This window comes from Dasypus novemcinctus, chromosome 8, assembly GCF_030445035.2.
Source record: "Dasypus novemcinctus isolate mDasNov1 chromosome 8, mDasNov1.1.hap2, whole genome shotgun sequence".
NCBI classification, from domain to species: Eukaryota; Metazoa; Chordata; class Mammalia; order Cingulata; family Dasypodidae; genus Dasypus; species Dasypus novemcinctus.
In genome coordinates this window covers 61,596,020-61,618,927 of record NC_080680.1, presented here as the reverse complement: position 1 = coordinate 61,618,927, position 22,908 = coordinate 61,596,020, and the positions used below count along the sequence as shown (strand labels likewise).

At 37.9% G+C, this 22,908-nt stretch overlaps 1 protein-coding gene and 1 long non-coding RNA gene across 6 annotated transcripts in view; one reads left to right on the top strand and one right to left on the bottom strand.

Annotated features, from left to right (window-relative positions):
- Positions 1 to 22,908, bottom strand: part of ADAMTSL1 (ADAMTS like 1) — a 1,125,968-nt gene that overhangs the window by 400,210 nt on the left and 702,850 nt on the right. For all 4 annotated transcript variants that reach the window (XM_058301906.1, XM_058301907.2, XM_071216754.1 and 1 more), the window contains one exon: positions 4,399 to 4,526. In XM_058301906.1, coding sequence (XP_058157889.1) covers positions 4,399 to 4,526 — 128 coding nt within the window. The remainder of the gene's footprint in view (positions 1 to 4,398; positions 4,527 to 22,908) is intronic.
- LOC101439904 (uncharacterized) lies at positions 13,799 to 21,066 on the top strand. 2 transcript variants are annotated; one of them, XR_188473.4, is made up of 3 exons: positions 13,799 to 13,955; positions 20,415 to 20,553; positions 20,838 to 21,066. It is a non-coding gene; the product is annotated as an uncharacterized lncRNA (long non-coding RNA). The 2 variants fall into 2 exon arrangements; XR_009186800.1 differs by lacking the exon at positions 20,415 to 20,553.

Below are 22,908 nucleotides of genomic sequence, written 5' to 3'. Positions count from 1 at the left end.
TCACTTCCAAGAATTAAAGGAAAATATGACTAAAGAAATAAAGATATTAAGAAGACACTGGGTGAGCATAAAGAACAATTTGAAAGCCTTCAAAGAAAAGTAGCAGACCTTATGAGAATGAAATACACGATGGATGAGATTAAAAATACATTAGAAACACATAAGAGCAGATTTGAATTGCTTGAAGACAGACTTACTGATTATGAAGATAGAACATCTGAACTGGAAAAGACAGGAGGAAAGAAAGAGAAGAGAATGGAAAAAAATGGAACAGAGTCTCAGGGAACTGAATGACAATGTGAAACGCACAAACATTCACATTACTGGTGTTCCAGAAGGAGAAGAGAATGGAAAAGGGGCAGAAAAAATATTTGAGGGAATAATGACAGAAAACTTTCCAACCCATATGAAGGACATAAATATAAATATCCAAGAAGGACAACACACCCCAAAAAGAGTAAATCTGAATAGACCTATCCTAAGACACCTACTATTCAGAATGACAAATATCAAAGATAAAGAGAGGATTCTGAAAGCAGCAAGGGAAAAGCAAAGCATCACATACAAGGTTAACTTGATAAGACTGAGTGCTGACCTCTCATTAGGAACCATGGAGGAGAGAAGAAAGTGGTATGATGTACTTAAGGTCCTGAAAGAGAAAAACTGCCAGCCAAGAATTCTGTATGCAGCAAAGCTGTGCTTCAAAAATGCAGGTAAGTTCAAAAGTTTTCACAGACAAACAAAAACTGATAGAATATGTTATCAAAAGACCAGATTTGCAAGAGACACTAAAGGGGGCACTACAGCCTGAAAGGAAGAAAATAAAGGTGAGAGATTTGGAGAAGAATTTAGAAATGAAGGTTATTAGAAGGGTAAACTAAAAGACAGACACCAGAATGTTGAAGGACAAAATGCATGAAGTAATTAATGCCTTTACAGAGATAACGCTGAATGTTAATGGATTGAACTTCCCAATCAAAAGACATAGACTGAAGAAGGGATAAAGAAATATGAGCCATCTCTATGTTGTCTACAAGAGAACTGCCACACACATAGGACACAACCAGGTTAAAAAGTGAAAGGTTGGAAAAAGGTATTCTATGCAAATAGTAACCAAAAAGAGCTGGAGTAGACCAGATAAATTAAAATAGCAACATTATAGTATGTGAACAATAATTACTCAGTGCAACTGAGAATTGTTCCTGTGATCAGTATTCTGTAATTTTTTTCTACAAAATGAACACTTGCTTTTAACTGAAGAGATATATTTTGGATACTTCATTTTTCTTTAACTCTTTCTTATTCATATTCTTTAATTAAAATGATCTACCTGGATCAATAATAATTTAGCATGACTTCTGCTGAACAGGATTTTGAGTTTTTCTGCCTCATAAAGTTATGAGTTTGCAAATGGTTTTCTGCTATAATTTATTCCAATAAGATATGAAGAATTGCCAAATAGGATTTGATTATCTATAGAGAATTATGGAGAAATTAAATAACTAAATCAATAATTTATTTTATTACTAGAGATTATGTCCAATAGTTAGAGCTATAATATAAAAATTAGAATGTTATAATTAATTTCTATTATATTTGAATTATTATTCACATTTATAAATGTTTGTTGCTATGCTATTTATTTTTAATAATTGATTATATTAAATCTAATCTGGCCTTGCACTCTCATTTAAAATTTGTAATTTCTTTCAATCTATTTTTCTATTTATTTCACAGTTTTACAATAAAGGACTTTTTAACAGCTTAAAAAAAAGCTATTGATTATACACTTTGGATAGCTCATATGGTATATAAATATGTCTCAGTAAAACTGCTTAATAAACAAATAAATGATTGTGCAAGAATAGCCAGAAATAGCAGCTATGTAAAGCAGGGGAAACAGAGAGATTGAAAAGTGAGGAATTTTCTTGTTTGTTTGCCTGTTTTTGTTTATTATTGTTGAAATAATGAAAATGCTTTAATAATGATTGAAGTAATGAATGCACAACTATGAGAGTATACCAAATATCATTGATTGTACACTTTGGATAAATTGTATGCTTTATTAATTGTATCAATATAATTGTCTTGTTTAAAAAATATATATGGTAGGCACATATAATCATCTTGATTTTAAAAACCAACTCATTTCACAGAACATGATGTTTGTTCAGTGAAGTCTTTGCATGATTAAAATTAGATATGTACATGTCATTTCTACTCAGATTGCCCCAGAGCTCAATGTTAATGGCAAGTTTTGATTTGTTCAAGAATGACTAAAATTCTTTAAAAGCACGGAATATGAATATACATATATACTCATACACAAGAGTATAATGTGTTGGTCCATATTAAGTAATGGTTTCCAGAAAATAAAGACACACATTATTATGTCTTTATCTTCTGGCCAGATGCCATCTGTTTGGAGACTTCTTTTCTTCAAATCCCTAAAGAATGAGTGGACCCATTCCATCTCCATTTTTTTAAAGCTTTTTGTCCAGCCCAATATGAGTTACTGAATACACTTTTTCAATATTTAAAAGTAAAAAAGGATATATCTTCTATATGTTTACATATTTTAGAATTTTAATTCTACTTTTCCAATTCACTGTAAATAGAGGACAAAAGAGATCTTTTGTAATACTTTTAATAAAATCCTAACAACTGGAGTCTTAATTCACAAGTGATAAAAACGAGAGAACTCGATAACAGTAACTTTCAAAAGCTGCAAATTTTGGCTTTACTGATATATGTTATTACCAATTATGCCTTATAGTACTCTCACCATGTAGCTTCATGGATTGGCGTTTTAGGTGGTTTTTGATAATCAAGATTAAGAGAGATGTGAATCACAGGAAAGAAAGATTTATTCTTTCTTTCTTGTCAGATCAGGAACATAGTTTTATATAAAACCCACCTCAAAAGGAGACCAACTCTTCTACAATCCAATACACTTACAGTTGGTGCCAACCCCAATCCCAGAATGGCCAAATACCAGAAATGATCAGGATACATCTTTGGCCATGTTTCCCAGGGATACATCAGATTCACTGGGGCCTGTCTGGAATCAGAGTAGTTTTTAGCTATTAACAGATTCAGAGAAGAAACCTGCATTGCGCTCCTAATTTCTGTTAACTCCTATGGAGGCCTTGGGCATATGGAAAGAATTAAGACTCAGCCCCTGATGTTAAGAAATTCTCACTGTTAGAATAAGTTGACATTTTCCTGAACATGTATCTCACCGCTTTCTACTGTTTGCTTATGAAAAGTCTAGAGGAATCAGTAGATGACTATTTTCTTCTATTTCATGTTTTAATAATACATTATAATTTTGATCAAACCTCTTACTTGCTGCTTATAATACTTCTATTGTCAAATAAAGTCTTTCATTAAAAATATTACCATGGGGAAGCAGCTGTGGCTCAACTGATTGGGCTCCTGCCTACCATACGGGAAGCCCTGGGTTTGCATCCCAGGCCTGCTTGTGAAGGCAAGTTGGCCTGCGCCCACAGAGAGCTGATGGCCCCATGCCTGCGGAGAGCTGGCACAGCAAGATGAAGAAACAAAGGGAGACAAGCAGACACAGAAGAATGCGCAGTGAATGGACACAGAGAGCAGAGAGCAAAAACCAACTCGTAAGGGGGGAAGATAAATAAATTTTTTAAAAAATTACCATGGTATTTTATATTTTACAGTTTTGAGAGAAATATAAACGTAGACCACACAGCTCAAGAAGCAGTTTAGAATTATTCTTATTTTAATTAAAGACTTCCCAATCTAAGGCCTCAGGCCTTTTTCTCTCTGCTTATAAACCATTAGGCACTTCAACCTTCAACTTTATTGTCCCTCTCACCATTCGTCTCAATTCCCACTGCAGCTTCTAGTCTTCCAAACCTCCTTAGATTCAAAATTCACCATTCCCTGAAATGAAACTTCTTACCATTACAATATCTACCAAACTAAACCAATATAGCATCCATATGCAAAGTACTTGGTAACCCTGGAAATCCAACCTAAACTCAGTGTACTCTTGGCACATCATCCTGGCTATTATTGTCAACCTAATTGTCAAGATGGTGCAGCAAGTACAACATATTATGGAACTAAAACTATTACATTCATTTCTACGAATAAATTCTCCTTCCAATTCTAATGTGAAAACAGACAAAATAATTGCTATATGAGATATATTTTATATTGCTTCTCACTAAGTGTCTGTAAAACTCTAGCTGGGGATGGACATAAGAGAAAGCCCAATTTTAAACCTAGGTATCTTCCTTTCCTTCATTTGGGTTTGTGAGCAAGAAAATGCTCTGCCTAAACCCAACCGCAAAAAATATAAGCCTTGAACAGGCTGCCTGTAGGCCTAACGAAGACCCCCGCAGGGGCAGGACTTACTTGCTGCTCAGGCAGCGTCTCAGGGAGTAGGAGGCCCCTCCGCCGCAGGTGCGCGAGCATTCGCTCCACGGGCCCCAGGCGTCCCACAGGCCGTCCCGGTCCTCCTCGGAGCGCGCCATCCTGGAGCTCTGTGAGAAGGAGAGGGTGGTCAGCATCTGGTCCTCACTGAACCTGCAACGCACATGCTAACATTTGAGCCGCCTGTGCGCGGTGGCCCCGGTGGGGGTGAAAACACGCGTCCGATTCTCAGATTCTATTCTAGTTGATGATGTGTATATGTTTGAGGAGAGGGATATTTGAGTTTAAGGACCCTGGGCAATGACCGAACACAGGCAAGGAATTGTACTGATGGAGTAAATGAATGAGGTGGCCAGAAATAGCAATCTCGGTTAGAAGAAAAATTGCACTGAAGTCACAATTTTCCCCAAGATTCATGATTCAACTCTTCATCTTCATGAAAGAGAGAAGCTACTCTCAGAGATGCTTCTGCTCTGGGAAATTTGGGATATATACGCCAGCACTGTTTTCCCAAATGTACCAATTTTTTACACAATTGACAATTTCTTTGATGAAGCAATCTCATTCCCAGTTTTCAGATTTCTTAACTGAGACAACTGCATCAAGCAATTTCAGTAATACAGGGATTGCTTTGACAGATTTTGTTTACTATTTACAGGCTTCCTAATGAAATCTGCATCTGCTGAAAGGATAATTCTGTTTAGGTCTCCATGTTGCATTTCTGATGCTCGGTAGTCAGTTTGTGCTATAGTTAGTTCACAGAACAGGCCCTGGAATTAGAAACTGTCTGAGTCTGGACATTGATTACATTTTTCACTATCTGTCCTTGAACAGGTAACTTAACACCTCCCTAAGCCTTAATTTCCCTTTCTATAAAGTGGGGATAATATTATTACCATGCCTATGAGAACACACACATAGACACATGCATACACTGCTTAGCTAAAATTACTCATGTAAAGTACTTAACTTGGGATGAGGGCCAGAGTAAAGCACTCAGTGAATATTACCTATAATTATTTGGTTATTATACATTAAGAATATGCTATATATGTTTGTATGCAGTTCTACAAATAGCTAATATAAATTGTGGGCAAAATCTCTTACTCAATAAACCAAAGGAGATATCCAAATATTAAACATGGCATCTTCTCATGTCAATCAAAGATATACATTTGACAAATACTAAAATTTCTAAACTATTCGTATTTGGAAAAATCAAACCATAAGGAAAATGTGTGTCTTGGGCAATGTGGCAGTTTTATCTTCAGTTTTATCCCTGACGAAGGTGTAAAAAATAATGCATAGACAGCATGGAATCCAGGAGAGCATGGGATATGGAGGCAGTGGAGGTATAATCTTTTATAAAGGGTTGTACATAGTAGGTTCTATACATATAATAGTATGTTCTATATGTACTTAGAATGCTATACCATTCTACAAATGGTATAGTATTTATCATTTTCATTATTTTAAATACATTTTCAAACCTTATCTAGTTATACTCAGGGTTATATCATCCAAATACCCCTGGGGGAAAAAAAGAACATTCTCCGGCCTTCAGAAAATTATTTGTTTTGCAGTGGTGGGGTCCTTTATAAGCCAATTGCTATGGGGCCCATTTGCCCAACTCCTTGGAACTTTTAAAACAATGCTCCAAAATGTATTCACCAAATGCAATGAATGTGTCACAATGATGAAAGAGGTTGTTGATGAGGGCAGAGTGTGGGGGGGTGGGGGGTGGGATATGTGGGAACCTCTTTTTTTTTTTTAAAGATTTATTTATTTCACCCCCCGCCCCGTTGTCTGTTCTCTCTGTCCATTTGTGTTTCTTTTTGTTGCGTCATCTTGCTGTGTCAGCTCTCCGTGTGTGTGGCGCCATTCTTGGGCAGGCTGCACTTTCTTTCACCCTGGGCGCCTCTCCTTAAGGGGCACACTCCTTGGGTGAGTGGCTCTCCTTATGGGGTGCACTCCTTGCGCATGGGGCTCCCCTATGCGGGGACACCCCTGGGGGGCACGGCACTCCTTGCGCGCATCAGCACTGTGCATGGGCCAGCTCCACACAGGTCAAGGAGGCCCGGGGTTTGAATCACGGGCATCCCATGTGGTAGACGGATGCCCTAACCAGTGGGCCAAGTCCATTTCCCTGATATTTTTTAATGTAACATTTTTTGTGATTTATGTACCTTTAAAAAAAGACAATTTAATTTTAAAAAATGTGCATATACTGAAATAAAAATGAATATAAAAACAAAAACAAAAAACCTGTGGAGATTAAGTCAGAAACCTGGCCTTGGGGTGTTATTTCAAGGGTTTTCTAATTGATACATTCTTTATTTAGAGTCTTAAAAACATTCAGAAGGGGTTTTGGAATTGCACAGTGGTTAAGGGCAGGGACAGTGGACCTAGTCAGCCTGGGGTGGGATACTGGTTCCATAGCTTCCTAGCTGTATAACCTGAGGTATATGCATAACCTCTTTATGACTCAGTTTCCTTATCAGAAAATGGGGATAATAATGGAAATGTATCACTGAGTCATTGTGAGGATTAAAAGAGTTAATATATGAAAAGTTCATAGGACCGAAAGAATAAGCACTTTATATACATTTGCTGCTATTATTATAAGAATTACTTCAAAGGAAATTATGGTTCATGAAAGATTACAGGAGGTCTGTTCGGAAGTCACCAGGGTTTTTTGGTTTTTTTTTCTGCTCAGTTTAGCTGGACACTGCACTTACAAAGTGTCATCTCCTGGAAAACCCTGACTTTCCTAGAGCAGAACCTCCCAGCCACCTGCTGTATTGCATCTGGCTGGTGACGTGATCTGGCAGCAGTTTTAGGTTTCTATAAAATGTGGCATACAATGGGTAACAGAAACACATTGGTAACCCCAAAGCCTGCCCTTCCTAAAGAAAGTATTTATTGAGCTCCGAAGCCTGTTTTTTAGGATTAATAAAATCAATCTCTAATCACTGCAATATGGGTATTCTGTTTCCAGAGCTTAATTAAATAGTAAGGAGAAAAGAGCCTTTGCCATTGAAGTCCACATTCCCAAGCCTCTTCGTATGCCCATTAAATTGACTCCCCAGGTTTCTAAAGTTTATTGTGCACTTCCTGACTCCATTCTTGTTTGTGCTGTGTGATTGCAAGGTTTGGACTATTGAGAGAAGTGCGTTATCTGCCTGTTGCAGTAACTATTTTGACAAACATACATTTGTACAATGCAATTTCCCTCATTTTACTCAAATTAAGTATGACTGAAATGAAAACCAACATCAGGAACACTAGGATTCGTGTAGTAATTAAAATGAGTGAGATAAGTGATTACACATGCAACATTCACATGTGAACTCTGTTTCCATATGTGATTGCAACAGAAAGCCAAATCCTTGGGGGGTGGAGGGAAGGTGGGGTCCCTATGGCTGTTCTCTAAGATATTTAGGAAGTAATATATGGTGACTATTTAAGTTTCCTAGAGAAAATTTGTTCCAAAATCTGTGCTAAAGTTGCTTGATATTTTTCAAATGCCTTGTCTAAAGAGGCACTAAAAAGGCTATAAGGTGAGGTTTCACTGACTAAACATCTTCTCTCATCACAAGTTACAAGTTTCAGCACACTAGATATTTTAAGTGCCCACACTTCTCTGAAAGGGAAAGCACATTCTCTGAGAAAAAGTCATGGGCCCATTTCTCAAACTGGAACAAACTCCAAGTTTTCTTTTACCAAGTGGAATAAACAAAATTCATTTCAACTGGATCCACTTTTAATGTTAGAGAAACTAAAGTGATTTTCCTCCTCTTTGTGCCAGATTTTTATATCTGTAACCAGAGTTGATACTTTAGCAATGCCTCTTAGGCCATTTAAAAATCTTGAAGTATTTGTTAACTGCAGTTTCTAAGAGTGCCTTCAATACAAATAACTTTTATGCCTGGTCCAGGTAGAATTCATGTTTATTTCTCTCTTACTTCACAGCAGCCATTGTCTTTTTAATGTTAACTTCGAATTGCATTTAATAGGAGAAACTAAGGTAGAAGAAAAATAAAGAATGGGCTGGCTAAAAGCAATGTTGATTTCTTCTGAAACCAAAAACTAAGCTTTTCTTTTCCCAGGCAAAATTTTTCAATTTAATTTTCACCATATAAATATAATATGTCAATGTCTCACAAACAAGATGTATTCACCAAATGCAATAAATGTGTTATGATGATGAAGGAGAATGTTGCTATGGGGGGAGTAGTGGGGGGAGGGGGGTGGGGGTACATGGGGACCTCATATTTTTTGAATGTAATATTAAAAAATTAATTAAAAAATAAACTAATTTTAAAAAAAAACAAAAAACACAGGGATCAAAGATTATTCCTGGCCCTACTGCTGTAAATTTCACAACAGTGTCAGGAGAGATGATGATCTTTAACTATGAATATCAATAGACAGAGAACTAAAGGACAACCATTAAATTCTTTATGCAACCCAATGTTCTATCAGTGGGAGATTTATCAGGAAAAAATGAAAAGTTCATCTGATATTGAAATTGAGGAAAAAGTCAATTATCAACTCCATTCTTATCATAGCATTTATTTTACTTTCTGCCATTGGATAGGATAGAAAGAACTATTGCTACCTCTTTTTTTTTTAGGATTTATTTTTCATTTATTTCTCTCCCCTCCCCCTTCCCCTCCCCCTCCCCCCCAATTTGTCTGCTCTCTGCGTCCATTCGCTGTTTATTCTGTGACTGCTTCCATCCTTATCAGCGGCATGGGAATCTGTGTTTCTTTTTTTTAAGATATATTTATTTGTTTCTCCACCCCCCCCCAGCCCCAGTTATCTGTTCTCTGTGTCTACTTGCTGCATATTTTTTTCTTTGTTCACTTCTGTTGTTGTCAGCGGCATGGGAATCTGTGTTTCTTTTTGTTGCGTCATCTTGTGTCAGCTCTCTGTGTGTGCGGCACCATTCCTGGGCAGGCTGCACTTTCTTTTGCACTGGGCGGCTCTCCTTACGGGGCACACGCCTTGCACGTTGGGCTCCCCTACACGGGGGACACCCCTGCATGGCAGGGCACTCCTTGAGCACATCAGCACTGAGCATGGGCCAGTTCCACACGGGTCAAGGAGACCCGTGGTTTGAACCGCAGACCTCCCATGTGGTAGACGAATGCCCTAACCACTGGGCCAAGTCCGCTTCCCTTCTTTTTGTTGCGTCATCTTGCTGTGTCAGCTCTCCATGTGTGCGGTGCCATTCTTGGTCAGGCTGCACTTTCTTTCATGCTGGGCGGTTCTCCTTATGGGGTGCACTCCTTTTGAGCCAGTATTTGAGAAACCCAGTGAAAAGTGAGAGAAGAGGGCGGCAGACTTGGCCTAGTGGTTGGGGCGTCGGTCTACCACATGGGAGGTCCACATTTCAAGTCCGGGGCCTCCTTGACCCGTGTGGAGCTGGCCCATGCGCAGTGCTGATGCGCGCAGGGAGTGCCCTGCCATCCTGCCCAGGAATGGTGCCTCGCACACAGAGAGCTGACACAAGATGACGCAACGGAAAGAGGAAGCGGACAAAGAAGACACAGCAAAAAGACACAGAGAACAGACGGCCGGAGTGGGGGGGGGAGAGGGGAGAGAAATAAATAATTAAATAAATCTTAAAAAAAAAAAAGTGAGAGAAGAAAGGCCTGGAGTCTTGGTTCTACGATCCTATAAAAATTTGAAGACTTTCCTTGAATAATTCATTTAGAAAACGTCTATTTCTAGATCTTCGGGGCTGCATATTGACCTTTGAATGTAGCATTGAGAAAGACTCCTAAATCAACTGCTTTTTTGTAAGAAAAATCAGAAATCAATCCCCCAGTCTCATCCATTCATTGTTCCTGGCCAGTTGAGAGGCTTTAAGCCTCAGTAAATGGTAATTGCTTGGAATACAGATTGTGGTCACAGATCATTATATATCTCCTATGAATATTAGGAGAGCTTCCCTAAATCCATCAACTTCAGAATGGTGTCATTTTCCAGCCATTACTTGCTTATCTAAATGTGGTTTTCATCTGATAGTTTTGTGGTTGATTTCAGAGCCAATTGCAGCAAGAACGTCTCAGGTGAATAGCTCCAAGCATGACAGCTACAAGCAGTTAAACACTTTGAGTAATCACATGAAGCAATATTTTCCCTGCATCACACTGCCCAATAGACACTTAACCTTAGAGTGACCTCCTCTGTATCACTTTATACAGAAACCTCTTTCACTGGAACCTGGACTGCTTATCAAAGACTTAGGAAAGATGTTGTAGAAAGAGGCACAAAGTTAGCAATAAAAAATTCTAGCATTATAGTTGCTCTTTGACATGTACATATATAGAGTACTTAAAAAATAATTCTTCCAAATGTTTTAACAAGGGGTCAAGCTATTTAGAACTAAATGAAAATGAAAGTAGGTGCTAAGGAAATGGGTGATAGGCTTTTGTAAAACTGAAGTGCTGTAACAGCTGAAGTTATATTATAAGCAGTGTTTTTCAGACATCAATAGGTCCTCAAAAATAACAAAATGGTTATGGGAGGAGGAGGCAAAGATCTGTGCTTATGATTATAAGATCAGCAAGAAGTTACCTGAGCCTCTGCTTTCCTGTCCTTCCAGATGGCATTTCACTTAAGCCCGCTAGCATTGTACAAAATAGATGTCACACACCTCTAAATTTAAAAGAGGGACAGCTCCACCAGTGCTGAGCGAGCCATTTTTCTCTGGCGTGCCCACGCAGAGGAGAGATCTATATGTAGAAACATCATGTCCATGTATGAAACTTTGGAAATGACTCTGCAGATTCCATTTTTAGCCCCCCTTATGCACGTCAGGTCTCTATAAATCTTATCTAATCCTTGGCCTCTTTAACAACTTGGAATACCATTTCTGCCGCCAACTGTACATGGTAGGGGTTATGATTCCCTGCTCCTGAGAGCTTACAGACATTAAGCAGTAACTGGGCTCTTGTAAAAGTCCATTTAGCTTTTTGATGTACTTTCTTAAAGAGCACGGGGTGTGGATACTGAGGCATGCGCCTTTCCAGATGATATTTGCTGCTGGCCTTGCTTAGGAAATTTGGGTCATCTGGTTCTTATCACAGCTGCACAGTTGGGGGATATGATGAACTGCCAGTGACACAGTGCATGGTCTTTCAGAGGCCACTGCACGAAGCCTGTCCCTTGCTACTGAGAAAAGTCAATTCTGTAACAGGAGGTAAAAGCTGTGCAGGCTGTGGAAGGACTTTGGGGTCTTCCTTTTTTCTCTCATCGTGCACATGTGCATGCTCTCCTGCTCACACATGCATGCCTGTGCGCACACATCACCCCCTCCCACACACATCCACATGCAAGCACACACCCCTTTCACATTCCTGTTTGGGCACTAATTTCATCTAGGCCTGGAGAGTTAGTGGTGAGATAAAAAACAATCTAGGGACTTATTAAATACCTATGTGCCAGGAAGTACGCTAGACTTTACATAAATTATTGTATTTAATCCTCGCCACAAGCCAGGTCAGGTGGGAATTATTTCTTTCCTATTTTATAAATAAGAAAATTGAAGCTCAGACAGGTTGAACAACCTGTAGCACGGTGCAGGAGAAAGAGCAGACTTGGGAGCCAGAGATTTTTCATCTGGAAATGGGACCATTAGTACTTCTTTTTCCTAGAGTGATTATAAAGATTAACTGAGGACATGTGCATAAAGTAGTGCCCAGGAGAGGTTCTGGCCTAGTAAGTATTAATTACTTTATCTCCTCACTCATGCCATGAACACACACACACACACCCAAGCCACAGTTAATATCTAATAGAGCCGAGCTTTATACCCATGTCTGACTATCTTGTTTACTACCTAGCTTCAAACATTGACTTCCATTTCTATTTTAAACAGTGTTTATCATATGTGAATTTGTTTGCTTTTCTTTTAAAAAAAAATTTTTATCCTCAGAATTGATTCTCACTCTGGGAATAATATTTCGAAGATGGAATTAAAGGTTTCATTACTTTTCAGGAAACAAAAACCTGACTGCTCAATGTCAAATGCTTCAGTAAAATTTTTATTTCAGCACTATGGTAACTTGATTTTGTTGTATTCTAGCCAAGGCCAAGGCTGTACTACAGCTCATCTAGGAGACTGCTGAAAAACCTCTGGGCATTTTGGAAAGCCCCACCAGAACACAATTTCACAGCCAGTTGAATTAAAAGCAATAACTGTCGATACGAAAAAAGATTAGTATTCAGGAAATTTGTGACAGTCCACTGAGTATATTGAGGCAGCTTATCTCAAGGAAATGCATAAATAAAATATTTTATCACTATCAGTTTCTATTATTTAAAAAGCATAAACTCAGCAAATAGGCATTTTGAGAACTACTTTGTCATAATACTGATTGAATATTACTATAGATATTATTATGCATTTTTTCTGATAGAGATTTCAAACTCTCTAAGTTTGGATAAAAACCAATAACAAAAATTATGGTCTGGAAGATTTAAAGTGATTTTCTACTAGACATAGCCTGTTGGTCTGGTTTTCTTTTTCCATTATAAGCATTTGCTTTAAAGATAACAAGTAGAACAGCAGAGTTTCTGAACCTAGGGACTGTTCATTTAGGAGTAGAAGGCTGAAATTAGTAACTCCATTTCTTTCACAAAGGGAAAATGAACAATAGGAGAATTATATCTTGTAGAAAAGGCACTAATTCTTCAAACTCCTTTATTCCTATGGTTGCAATGAAACTCATCCCCTTCTTGGTACCTGCACTGTAGGGATATTTTGAAGCCTAGTTTATATTGTTTCCACCTCAGGTGTGCAGCTTAAGCCATTTTACCTGGAGTTCTAAAAAGGAAGTTGCTGTCCCTAGTTGCTGATTTTTCTATACTTGGAAAGGAAAAAGAAATCTCCAGGGGAAAATATTATGTAGGCCAAAGCATCAAGGAAAACAGTGAAGAATCACCTCCCATGGCTTCTACAAGCCTACATTCCCCAAAACAGGCATGCCTGAAATACCCCTCAAAGAAAATTCCTTCTCTGCTCTTTCTGTGAATTGTTGACTTCTTGGTGAGCCAGTTAGATGTTTCAGTTTCCATTTCCATCTAGTCTAATTCAGGCTCTGTCCAAATTGCGACTCCAGTCAGGCACAGAGAGTTTCTACACACTGGCAAATTTTGCTGAAATGTATTTATAAAACATCTAGAGAACTAACTAAACATCAGAGGCTCTGGAAAGCACATTTTGGGGTTTGGAATCATAGAGAAAGAATTCCTGACAGAGAGAAAATCTTATAACATGATTCTCTAAGGAAACTGAAAAGTTAATAATTAATATGGCTTAGAGTTTGGTGGATAAACAAGCCCAAATTAAAACTGATAATGAAGCTGGAAGAACTGACTCGTTAATTTCATGTCACTATCAAGCAAGTCAGCCTTTGGTTTTAGCAGAACTCTCCCAACTCTTCTTTGGTTGAACTTGGTGCCATCTGAACCAAGAAGAACATTTGGTGAAATGGCTCTGAATGAAGCTCCATGGGACTCTGGAGGTAATTTAAGTTATAGTCCTGTATTCAGGATAGGATGCTTGCTCTCTCAAGTACCACTCAGATATTGTAGTATGAATATTTGGAATTAAAATCTAAACCATTTTTTCCTGACTCAGTATTATGTTTTCTTCTCCTCCATAGTTTTGTTTCTAATTTTGCTCACATTAAATTCCCTTTACCTAGAAAATCAGAGGAATGATAAACTCTTACTAGTTCAATATTCTGTTTAATCTTCAATTATTGCTCTTTGGATTATCAATTTGCAAAGAATTAGTGTAGAATAAGATAAATTTAAAATATTTTATAAATACAAATACTAGACTTTTCGTCTCTTCAGGATTATCATTCTGCATAACAATTATCTTACCAATTAGATTGTAAACCTTTTGAGGGCAAACTTAATGCTTTTTATTTACCTATACTTATCATTGAAATAATTATTATGAATTTAGCTGAAAATGTAAGAAATTTAGACATTTGGACAATTCAATATATGATGAATGCTTTGGAAGTATGTTTTGCTTTAAATAATTGATTACTTGTTTGTCATTTATCTTTCGAAAATGTAGGCCATAGAATAAGCACAGAGAAGAGCTAGTCACGTCAAGTTATTTAAAATTTCCAAGTGGTTTCAAGTTCTGGGACTTTCATCTTTTCTCCAGTTCAAATATATAGCATTACCCTCTCTATTACACTAAGAGAAGATGAATTATCAAAAATATCTGCACCTGTAATTCAGGTGTATATTTTAAAAATCAATAACTCTCTGAGCTATTGATAATACCTTATTTTTGTTTCTTCCTAGTTTTAACATGTAGGTAGCAGCCTGGATACTCAGAACAGCCATTTTGCAGGTTTGGCAGTAAATCATTTTGAAAGTCTACTTATGGTCCTGATAATACTTTTCCATCCTGAAAGTGGAGCAAACCAAGAAGCATCCAACAGTCCAGAAGCAGAATTGCTTAATGTAGACTAATGCTTATAAATCAACAGATTAAATTCTTTAGAGTCTCTACTCCACTAGATGCTTCAGGGCCAGGAAGCCAGTAGGGCACAAATGGCAACCAGTAAGTTGACTTGTTGTATGGAATGATTGGCTCCCACCCACGTTTACCATTATCAACAACTCCTCATTTGATTCTCAGTGTCTACTACACTATCTTTTGGTTCCAGAATTCACTACTCAGTAGCCCACTGCCTCTTGGATTATGCAAGTTGCTTTCTCATAAGCACTGAGTTCTAATCCTGCCTTCTTGTGTTTCTGCCTCTGCCTAGTCCCCTTAGTCCAGCCTGGGGCAGTAATACCTTTTAGAGGATTTATAATTTACTGAAAGAGTAAGATAAGCAATATTTGACTCTCCAACATCCTCTCTATATAATCAGATATCAAGCCTTATTAACTCCATTTCTGAAATGCCTCTCTCTTCCATTCCCACCCCCCACCCCCATCCTTACTTTCACTGGTTTTATTCTAACTCTTCTATTTTATGCCTGATATTTTGCAATAGACTGGCTATGTGAGTTTGCCACCCCCAGTCTCTCTCCCACTAGTCTGTTCTCTGCATCACTGCCAATTATCTTTCTGGAATACATAGCTAAACCACTCATTCCCTGCTAAGAGACTTTCTATGGCTCCACTGTATGTAGCGGGTGGGATCTAGTAATGAGTTCCAGGTGGACTGCGAATGCTCAGAAACTGTATGCAAAATTTTGGGCATATGTATATTACTGCCATGTTTTTCGAAAGCGCATTCACAGATTTCATCAGATTCTCCAAAAAAGGTAAAGAACTACTGGCTATAACATAAAGTCCAAATTATTATTGTGACATACAAGACCCCTCCTAAGGTCACGTTAAGTCAGTGTTCTGAACTCTGCTGTTCCTGACCACATATGTCCTCTGTACTCCAAGAGAAGTAACTAGGCACTATTTTTTGGCCCTATAAGGTACTTTCAAGACCTCTGGTATTCTTTTCATGACCTTGCTAATGCTAGACTTCCCTCCTTTCCATTTTCCTCCCATATTTTCACTTTCTTTTACTTGTTTTAAGATGCAGCTCCAATACCATCTCCTAGTGAAATTTTTATAGAATTTCCAGGTAGAATCAATCACTGCTTCTCATGTATATTTCGAGCAGATTCTAGGACTTTATACAATTACTGTTTGAACATGTGTGAGGCATACTGCACTGTCAACTTACTTACATGTCTATCTCCAGGAATGGACTGTGTGATTATTGAGGGCTGTGACAATGATATATCTTACTTTCTATCCCCAGTGCCTTGTGGAACACTGGATATGTAACAGGTCTCAGTGAATATTTATTGAATGAATAATTAATACAAAGCAGGATAAGACAAGTTGCACTTGAGTGCCTATTTCATAATGCTTGTTGGTTTTTGCTATTGTTCATATACATTCAGATTTTCCCAAGACAGATGAAAAACAAGATATGCAGAAGTTGCAGATAAGCAAGGAAATGGAAGAGGACAAAAATTAATCTGACCTGTGGGGAGGGGGGTGGAAGACTACAGCATTTCTGCTTATTCACATGTCTTTTTATGCCAACTTTAAATTTACCCAAAATATTTAAAGCTGAAAGATGATTAACCTGTCACATCTTGCCTTAATCTAGCATAACCCAAGCCCTAAATGCTTAACTTCCAAAATGCCCTTATCACTGAGTAAACAATAGTCTGTTCTTCTTGAACCCTTAGGAAGCACTGCTCTGCCAAGCTCAGTATGCTGGGATTAGGAGGGTGACGCAGAATAAAGATATATCCATATATAGATATATGTATGTACATCTCTCTATATAAATATATGTAGTATGTGTGAGGGAGTTCTTACTTAAGAAATTAAAGGCATAGGCCTATACCAATAAATAAGCAAAGAATACTTATCAAATCACATATCTTTTTAAAGTTTTGTTTTATTTATTTATTCCCCCCTTCCTCATTGTTTGTGCTTGCTGTCTGCTTTCTCTGTCCATTCACTGTATACTCTCTCTGTCTGCTCATCTTCTCTTTAGGAGGCACTGGGAACCAAACCTGGGACCTCCCATGTTGGAAAGAGGCACTCAATCACTTGAGCCACCTCATCTCCCTGCTTTTGTTGTGTCTCTCACTGTCTTTCGTTTTTGTGTCTCCTTTGTTGTGTCAGCTCACCACACCTGCCCATTAGACCAGCTCGCAGTCTTGCTTGTCTTCTCAAGAAGGCACAGGGAACTGAACCCAGGACCTTCCATGTGGTAGGCAGGAGCTCAATCACTTGAGCCACATCTGCTTCCCTCAAATCATATTTTAACAACTAGAAAGTTAGAATAGTTTAGATAACCATAGATCATAGAAAAATTTAAAGTTGAATGGAATGAATCTGGAAAATTGGCCCCAAAGAAGCCAAATTATATGTTTTTAACATTATATGTATACCATTTAATTTTTTGAAAATCAATGAATACTTGTAAGCAAAATTTTCCTTAACAATATGCTAAAAGGCAGTTTCTGTATGGACTTAATTCCTATGCTAGGGTTAAGGAATGGTTTTTTCCCCTTATGATGATGTTTCTGCTATAATAGCTATATGAATAATTTTCATGACATAATGTGTTTTGTATTAGAACAAAAATTCTGTTATTATGGTTCTATATTGGTATAAATTTATAGTGCTTATTTGTTCAAATTTAGATTTACAGACATATTTTCCATATATTAAATCTATGAATAAAAATTGAGAGTCAGTTGCTACTGCCTTAGTATAGCTCTTATAACTACAGCAATCAGGCTAAGTTAAATGATTATTTCACAAGCTTAATATACTACAATTTTTTCTTTATTATGTATAGTAGATTCTAATGTCGGCTCCTTATGTTAAGTCACTGCAAGACTTTGCTTTTCTAAAAGAGCATGTCTTTCTTGATCAATCTTTCATCATTATCTATAAACAATCCAGATATTTTTGTATTGAAGTGGGAAATAATATAATTGGTGGTTAACAACATAAATAACAGCCCTCTCTCTTTATCTCCCAGGCAACTTCTACAGAATTATTTATGTTTTTGAGCTGGCTAAGTTCCCTGCCTTTTAGCATTTTAAAATCATAATTGAAAACTATCTTTCAATGTTGTGTATGTGGGAAGTAAAACAATCTTCTATTCATTTGTAAATTAAATGCCTATGTCAAGGAGCTATTAGCAGACCATTTATCAAATGTTTATGAGCATATGAAACATAATTGTTGTGAGCAATTCTCTGCCTCTCAGTGCTTGATAAAATCAAAGAAAATAAAATTTCTTTGAGAATTTAAAAAACTTAAATATTTGTTTTCAAGTGCAAGCATTTCAAGTCTTCCACCTCTCTGTTTTCAGGAAAAGAAGTACGTTTTTCCATGAGAACCACTCAATATTATTTAGTGGAAGGAGCAATATTTACATAATTGCATAAACCATGTTTAGCAAAATGAAAAGTTAATAGACAGATGTCTAAAGCAGTGTTATAATCACTGAAATGCCTCAGGAATATATTAAAACAGACCTTGGCCACTGACAATATCAAGATTGCTGAGGCGCACCACAGGCATCTTTTTTAAAGGCTGTTTCGTAATAAGCAGAGAAAGTGAAGGTGCTAAATCATGGTTTACTACCCCATTTGCCTCCCAACCTCTCAGTCTGTGGTGTTGGGCCTCAGAAATCAATTTCACACACGGCTGCTATCAGCATTCTTTGGGTTATGAAGACTAAAGCACTTTCTCCTCTTTTTGTTAAAACCAAGCTCACTTTTATCTCATAGTCCCTCTTTGTGCTTTCCTGCCTTTACATTCCACTTAGTCAGTGGTGAGAGTTAAACTGGCTCCTGCCTCCCTTCCTTTCACTTCTATACTTCCCGAAAGGCTAATCCAAGTCCTCTGCTCTCACTTCCTCAATACCCCCAAATTCCTTAACGCTTTGCAATCTGGCTTCTGCCCTACCACTTGACTGACGTGGTGCCTCAAAAATTCGTCAGTATCCTGTAATTCACCACATCCTATGAGCTCCCCTCAAATCCTGCTGTGGGTTATACTCTTCTTGGCTTCGAGGGTGCTGAGTACTTGCCTGTTTGTCCCCCTGCCTCTGCTTACTCATCCTGACTAGGAAATGCTGTAATCCACAAATTCTTTCGTTGGGTTTCTGCTTTTCTGTTCAATTCCCTGTTGATCTTATCTACTTTCCCTTGCTTGAACTGCCCGTGTCTTTGCCAATGATTTACAAATCTATATCCCTAATCCAATCTCCAGGCTTCTATTTCCACCTACTTGCTTGCCTAGTTAGTGCCTTAAGCTCAACATAACTAAAACTTAACTCAATGTCTGAGTCTATATTTCTTTGGGAATTTTAAGAAATAACACAGTAGCTGTTTCTTTTAACATCCCTAGGTCTAAAAAACATGGCTATTTCCTACCTCCTTCCAACCTTCCTTACCCTCCCTCCCCCCCAGCTCGTGCCATGGCTACATACATGCACATACCCAAACAACTGCCTGTATTGCATATTCCACTTCTGAACATGTTTCTTTTCTAATCCTTCCTTTCCATTCCAACTACAAATGCCTTAATTAAGACTCCTCTTTTGTCATCTACAGAACACACAAGTGGTGTCAGCCAGCTTCCAACTCTGACCAAGTCAGTTACCTGTGTGTCGGAACACCTGTAGCAAAACAACTGTAGATAAGACTGAAGTGATGGGCAGGTCTGTGGCCTTGAGTGTCAGGGGAGGGACTGGTCATAGGGAGACAGAAAACTGGAGCCACCTTTGAGCAAGGCATGATAAAATGGGGCCTTTATGGTTCTCAGAGTTCTTACACATATTCATTTGAGCCCCATAATACTCCTGTGAGGCTTAGCATGTATAATGGACATTTTACAGAAAAAGAGAACACCTTAAGTTGGAGAATGGAGTGCTGTTGTAAAAATAAAAATATGAGAGAGAAATCTGACTTACAACCACTTCGCCAACAGATAAGAGGAATTTAGAATTTCTTTATGTTTAATTAAGTAGGATAAGGATAGGTAATTCATCTGGACAGTTGTCAAAGGAGAATAGTAGAAAATATAATAAGACCAAATATTTAATCTGACCCAATCACCATCAAGAAAAAGGAAAATTAAAGAAAAGATGAGATAACTAGTATATGCAGAAGACTGGACACCCTCAGATGATCTGTTTTGCTTTATCCCTTCAAATCAGGCTCAAAAACAGTTCTAATTTCAATTTGTATAAAATTACCTAACCTGTTTATGGTTTCTGTTTTTCAAATAAAAAGTTTATAGATTCACGTGACAGGTAGAATATACTTCAAATTATAATACATCCTATTTACTGGAAGAGTTCTGGCTCTCACTCCATGCTAAGTAATGTAATAGAATAATCATCCTCATGTGATGCATATAATCTGTGTCTCTCTCACACATATATGTATTTACAGGTTTAAAAATGCATTCACATCAACTTTGTGAATTATTAGACAACGTTTTAGGGAAAGACAACTCCTAAGGTTTGGGAATTTCTATAAAGCACCTTCAGAGACAAGAGAGAAATCTACCCTATAACAAACCTCTTAAGAGGTGAGAGATTTTTAGAACATTTTTAAAAATATGCAATTTTGGTTATTGTAGCAGTTTGACATGGTTATGAATTCCAAAAATAGATACTGTATTATGTTTGTAATTTGGTCTGTATCTGGGGGTGATTAAGTTATGATTAGGGCTTTGATTGTGCCCTGTCATTAGGCTGTTGAGTCCCCATCCCTTGGTGAGTGGGGACTCACAGATAAAAGGCATGGCAAAGAACAGAGTTGGGGGTTCTTAATGTTGGAGTTTTAATATTAGTGTTTGATGCTGGTCTTTAGCTGGACCTCTTGGGAGAGAGACAGAGCCATCCACCTCATAGTCTACAGCTGACCTTGTGGAGAAAACAGAGGCGCTGAGCCCAGAGGAACCTAGGAAGCCTGAACCCTCGCAGATGTCAGCAGCCATCTTGCTCCAACACGTGAAAATTGACTTTGGTAGGGAAGTAACTTATGTTCTGTGGCCTGGTATCTGTAAGCTCCTACCCCAAATAAATACCCTTGATAAAAACCTACCAATTTCTGGTATTTTCTATCAGCACCCCTTTGGCTGACTAATACAGTTATCAATTCTGTCTATTCATTAGAATATCCCAGGAAAGTTAAAAAAAAAATGTTAGTCTGGGTCCTTCCCCAGACCAATTGAATCTGAATCTTTGGGGGAGGGGGACTGGCAGCTGGACAGACATTTTTAGATCTGACTTCCCAAGTTGATTCTGATGCACAGGAGAGTTGAGAACCCTCAATTAGACATGCATTTATGAGGGAATTCAAAGGATTACTTTTCTTGAGCCAAACTTTATCTGTCATAGACTCTTCCCTGACTTGAACAGACTCCATCATTCCCCCATCCCCACAATGAAAAAGAAATCCCAATTTTTCTTTTAGCTCCTTTTTCTGGGATTGCAGAGGGGACTTTAGTTATTAGCCAAAGCTATCAACTACCTTGGATTCGGGAGAAGATAAGGGATTGCCTTCCTGAATTGAGATAGAAGAATTTGAGTCTTGTAGGAAAAGAATAATGATAATTGCTAATATTTATTGAGCATTTGCTACATGTGTGAGGTACTGTGCAAAGTAATTGCATGACTCATTTTATTAAACTTCACAATACTCCTTTGAGGTAGATGCTATTGTGATCTCTGTTTTACAGACAAGAAAACTGAGAAAACAGAAAAATTATACTGGTAGAGCCAAGATTTGAATCTACCAGGCAGTTGTGCTCAAGATTTCCTGCTCTAAACCACTACACCAGTGTTGACAAACTTTGGTGTATATCAGAATTGCCTGGAGAGCTATTCAAGTACACAAAGGCCCAGGTTCCTTGAACTCGAAAGGGCCTGGGCCTTCATAGTTTTAACAAGTGCCCATGTGATTCTGATACTGACCAAACTTTGGAAACAACTGCAAAACACTCACGTGTTTATAGGTAAGAAACTGAGGCATATATAGATTAATTAGAAAGGAGTCCCTGGGCAGAGGGCTTTGGCCTTGGTATAGGTGAGAGCAGACTAAGGTAATCTCAATGGATAAACTCTCTCTTGTGCCTCAGTTGAGATCAGAGTAGGCTAATGAAAAAAGAGCCACGTGCATCAGAGGAAGGTGAGTGGAAAGGATGAAGGGGAGGGCTCCACAGTCATATTTCTTTTATGAATCTTAAGCCCAACTTGAATGCAGCTTTGATTCCATCAGTTAGATATTGGAAGGACCCTAAAAAGTATGCCATCAAATCTAAGATGCCATAGATTGAAGTCACACTATTATTTTATATGTTATAAAGAATTTAAAAAGTGACACCCTTTAAACTATGACCTTCTATCAATTATAAGATGCAACCAAATTTCTAAAATCAAAAAAAACCTGAACATCTTAGGATGAATGAAATACGGTACAAGTAGTGAACTCTAGTGACCTTAGTTCTGAAACTGTGGAAATCAATTGGCACATTGGCGGGGCTCCAGCCAACAGAGGCCAAATGACATAGTTCAAACAACATGGAAAATAACACGCACTGCATATTTTAATATGATTTGTTTGCTGTAGGAATTGTGTACACACACATTAAAAGCAGAGGAAACTTTAGGTTTCTTACTCTATAAGAATTGTATACACATAAATTAAAAGTAGATGAAATCACACTTTAGGTTTTAGGTTAAAAAAAACGAATCTTTCCTATCTGTATAATGGGTTTTAGTAAGGCTTATCTGAGATAACATATATAAACAAAAAGCACAGTACCTAGCACATGGCAGGAGTTTGAAATCACCTTTTCCCCTTTGCTAAGCCTGAAAAGATTTTTATGCTGATTGCAGCCCATTATTGGGGAAGGAGGAAGGAATGTAAGAGAGGTACA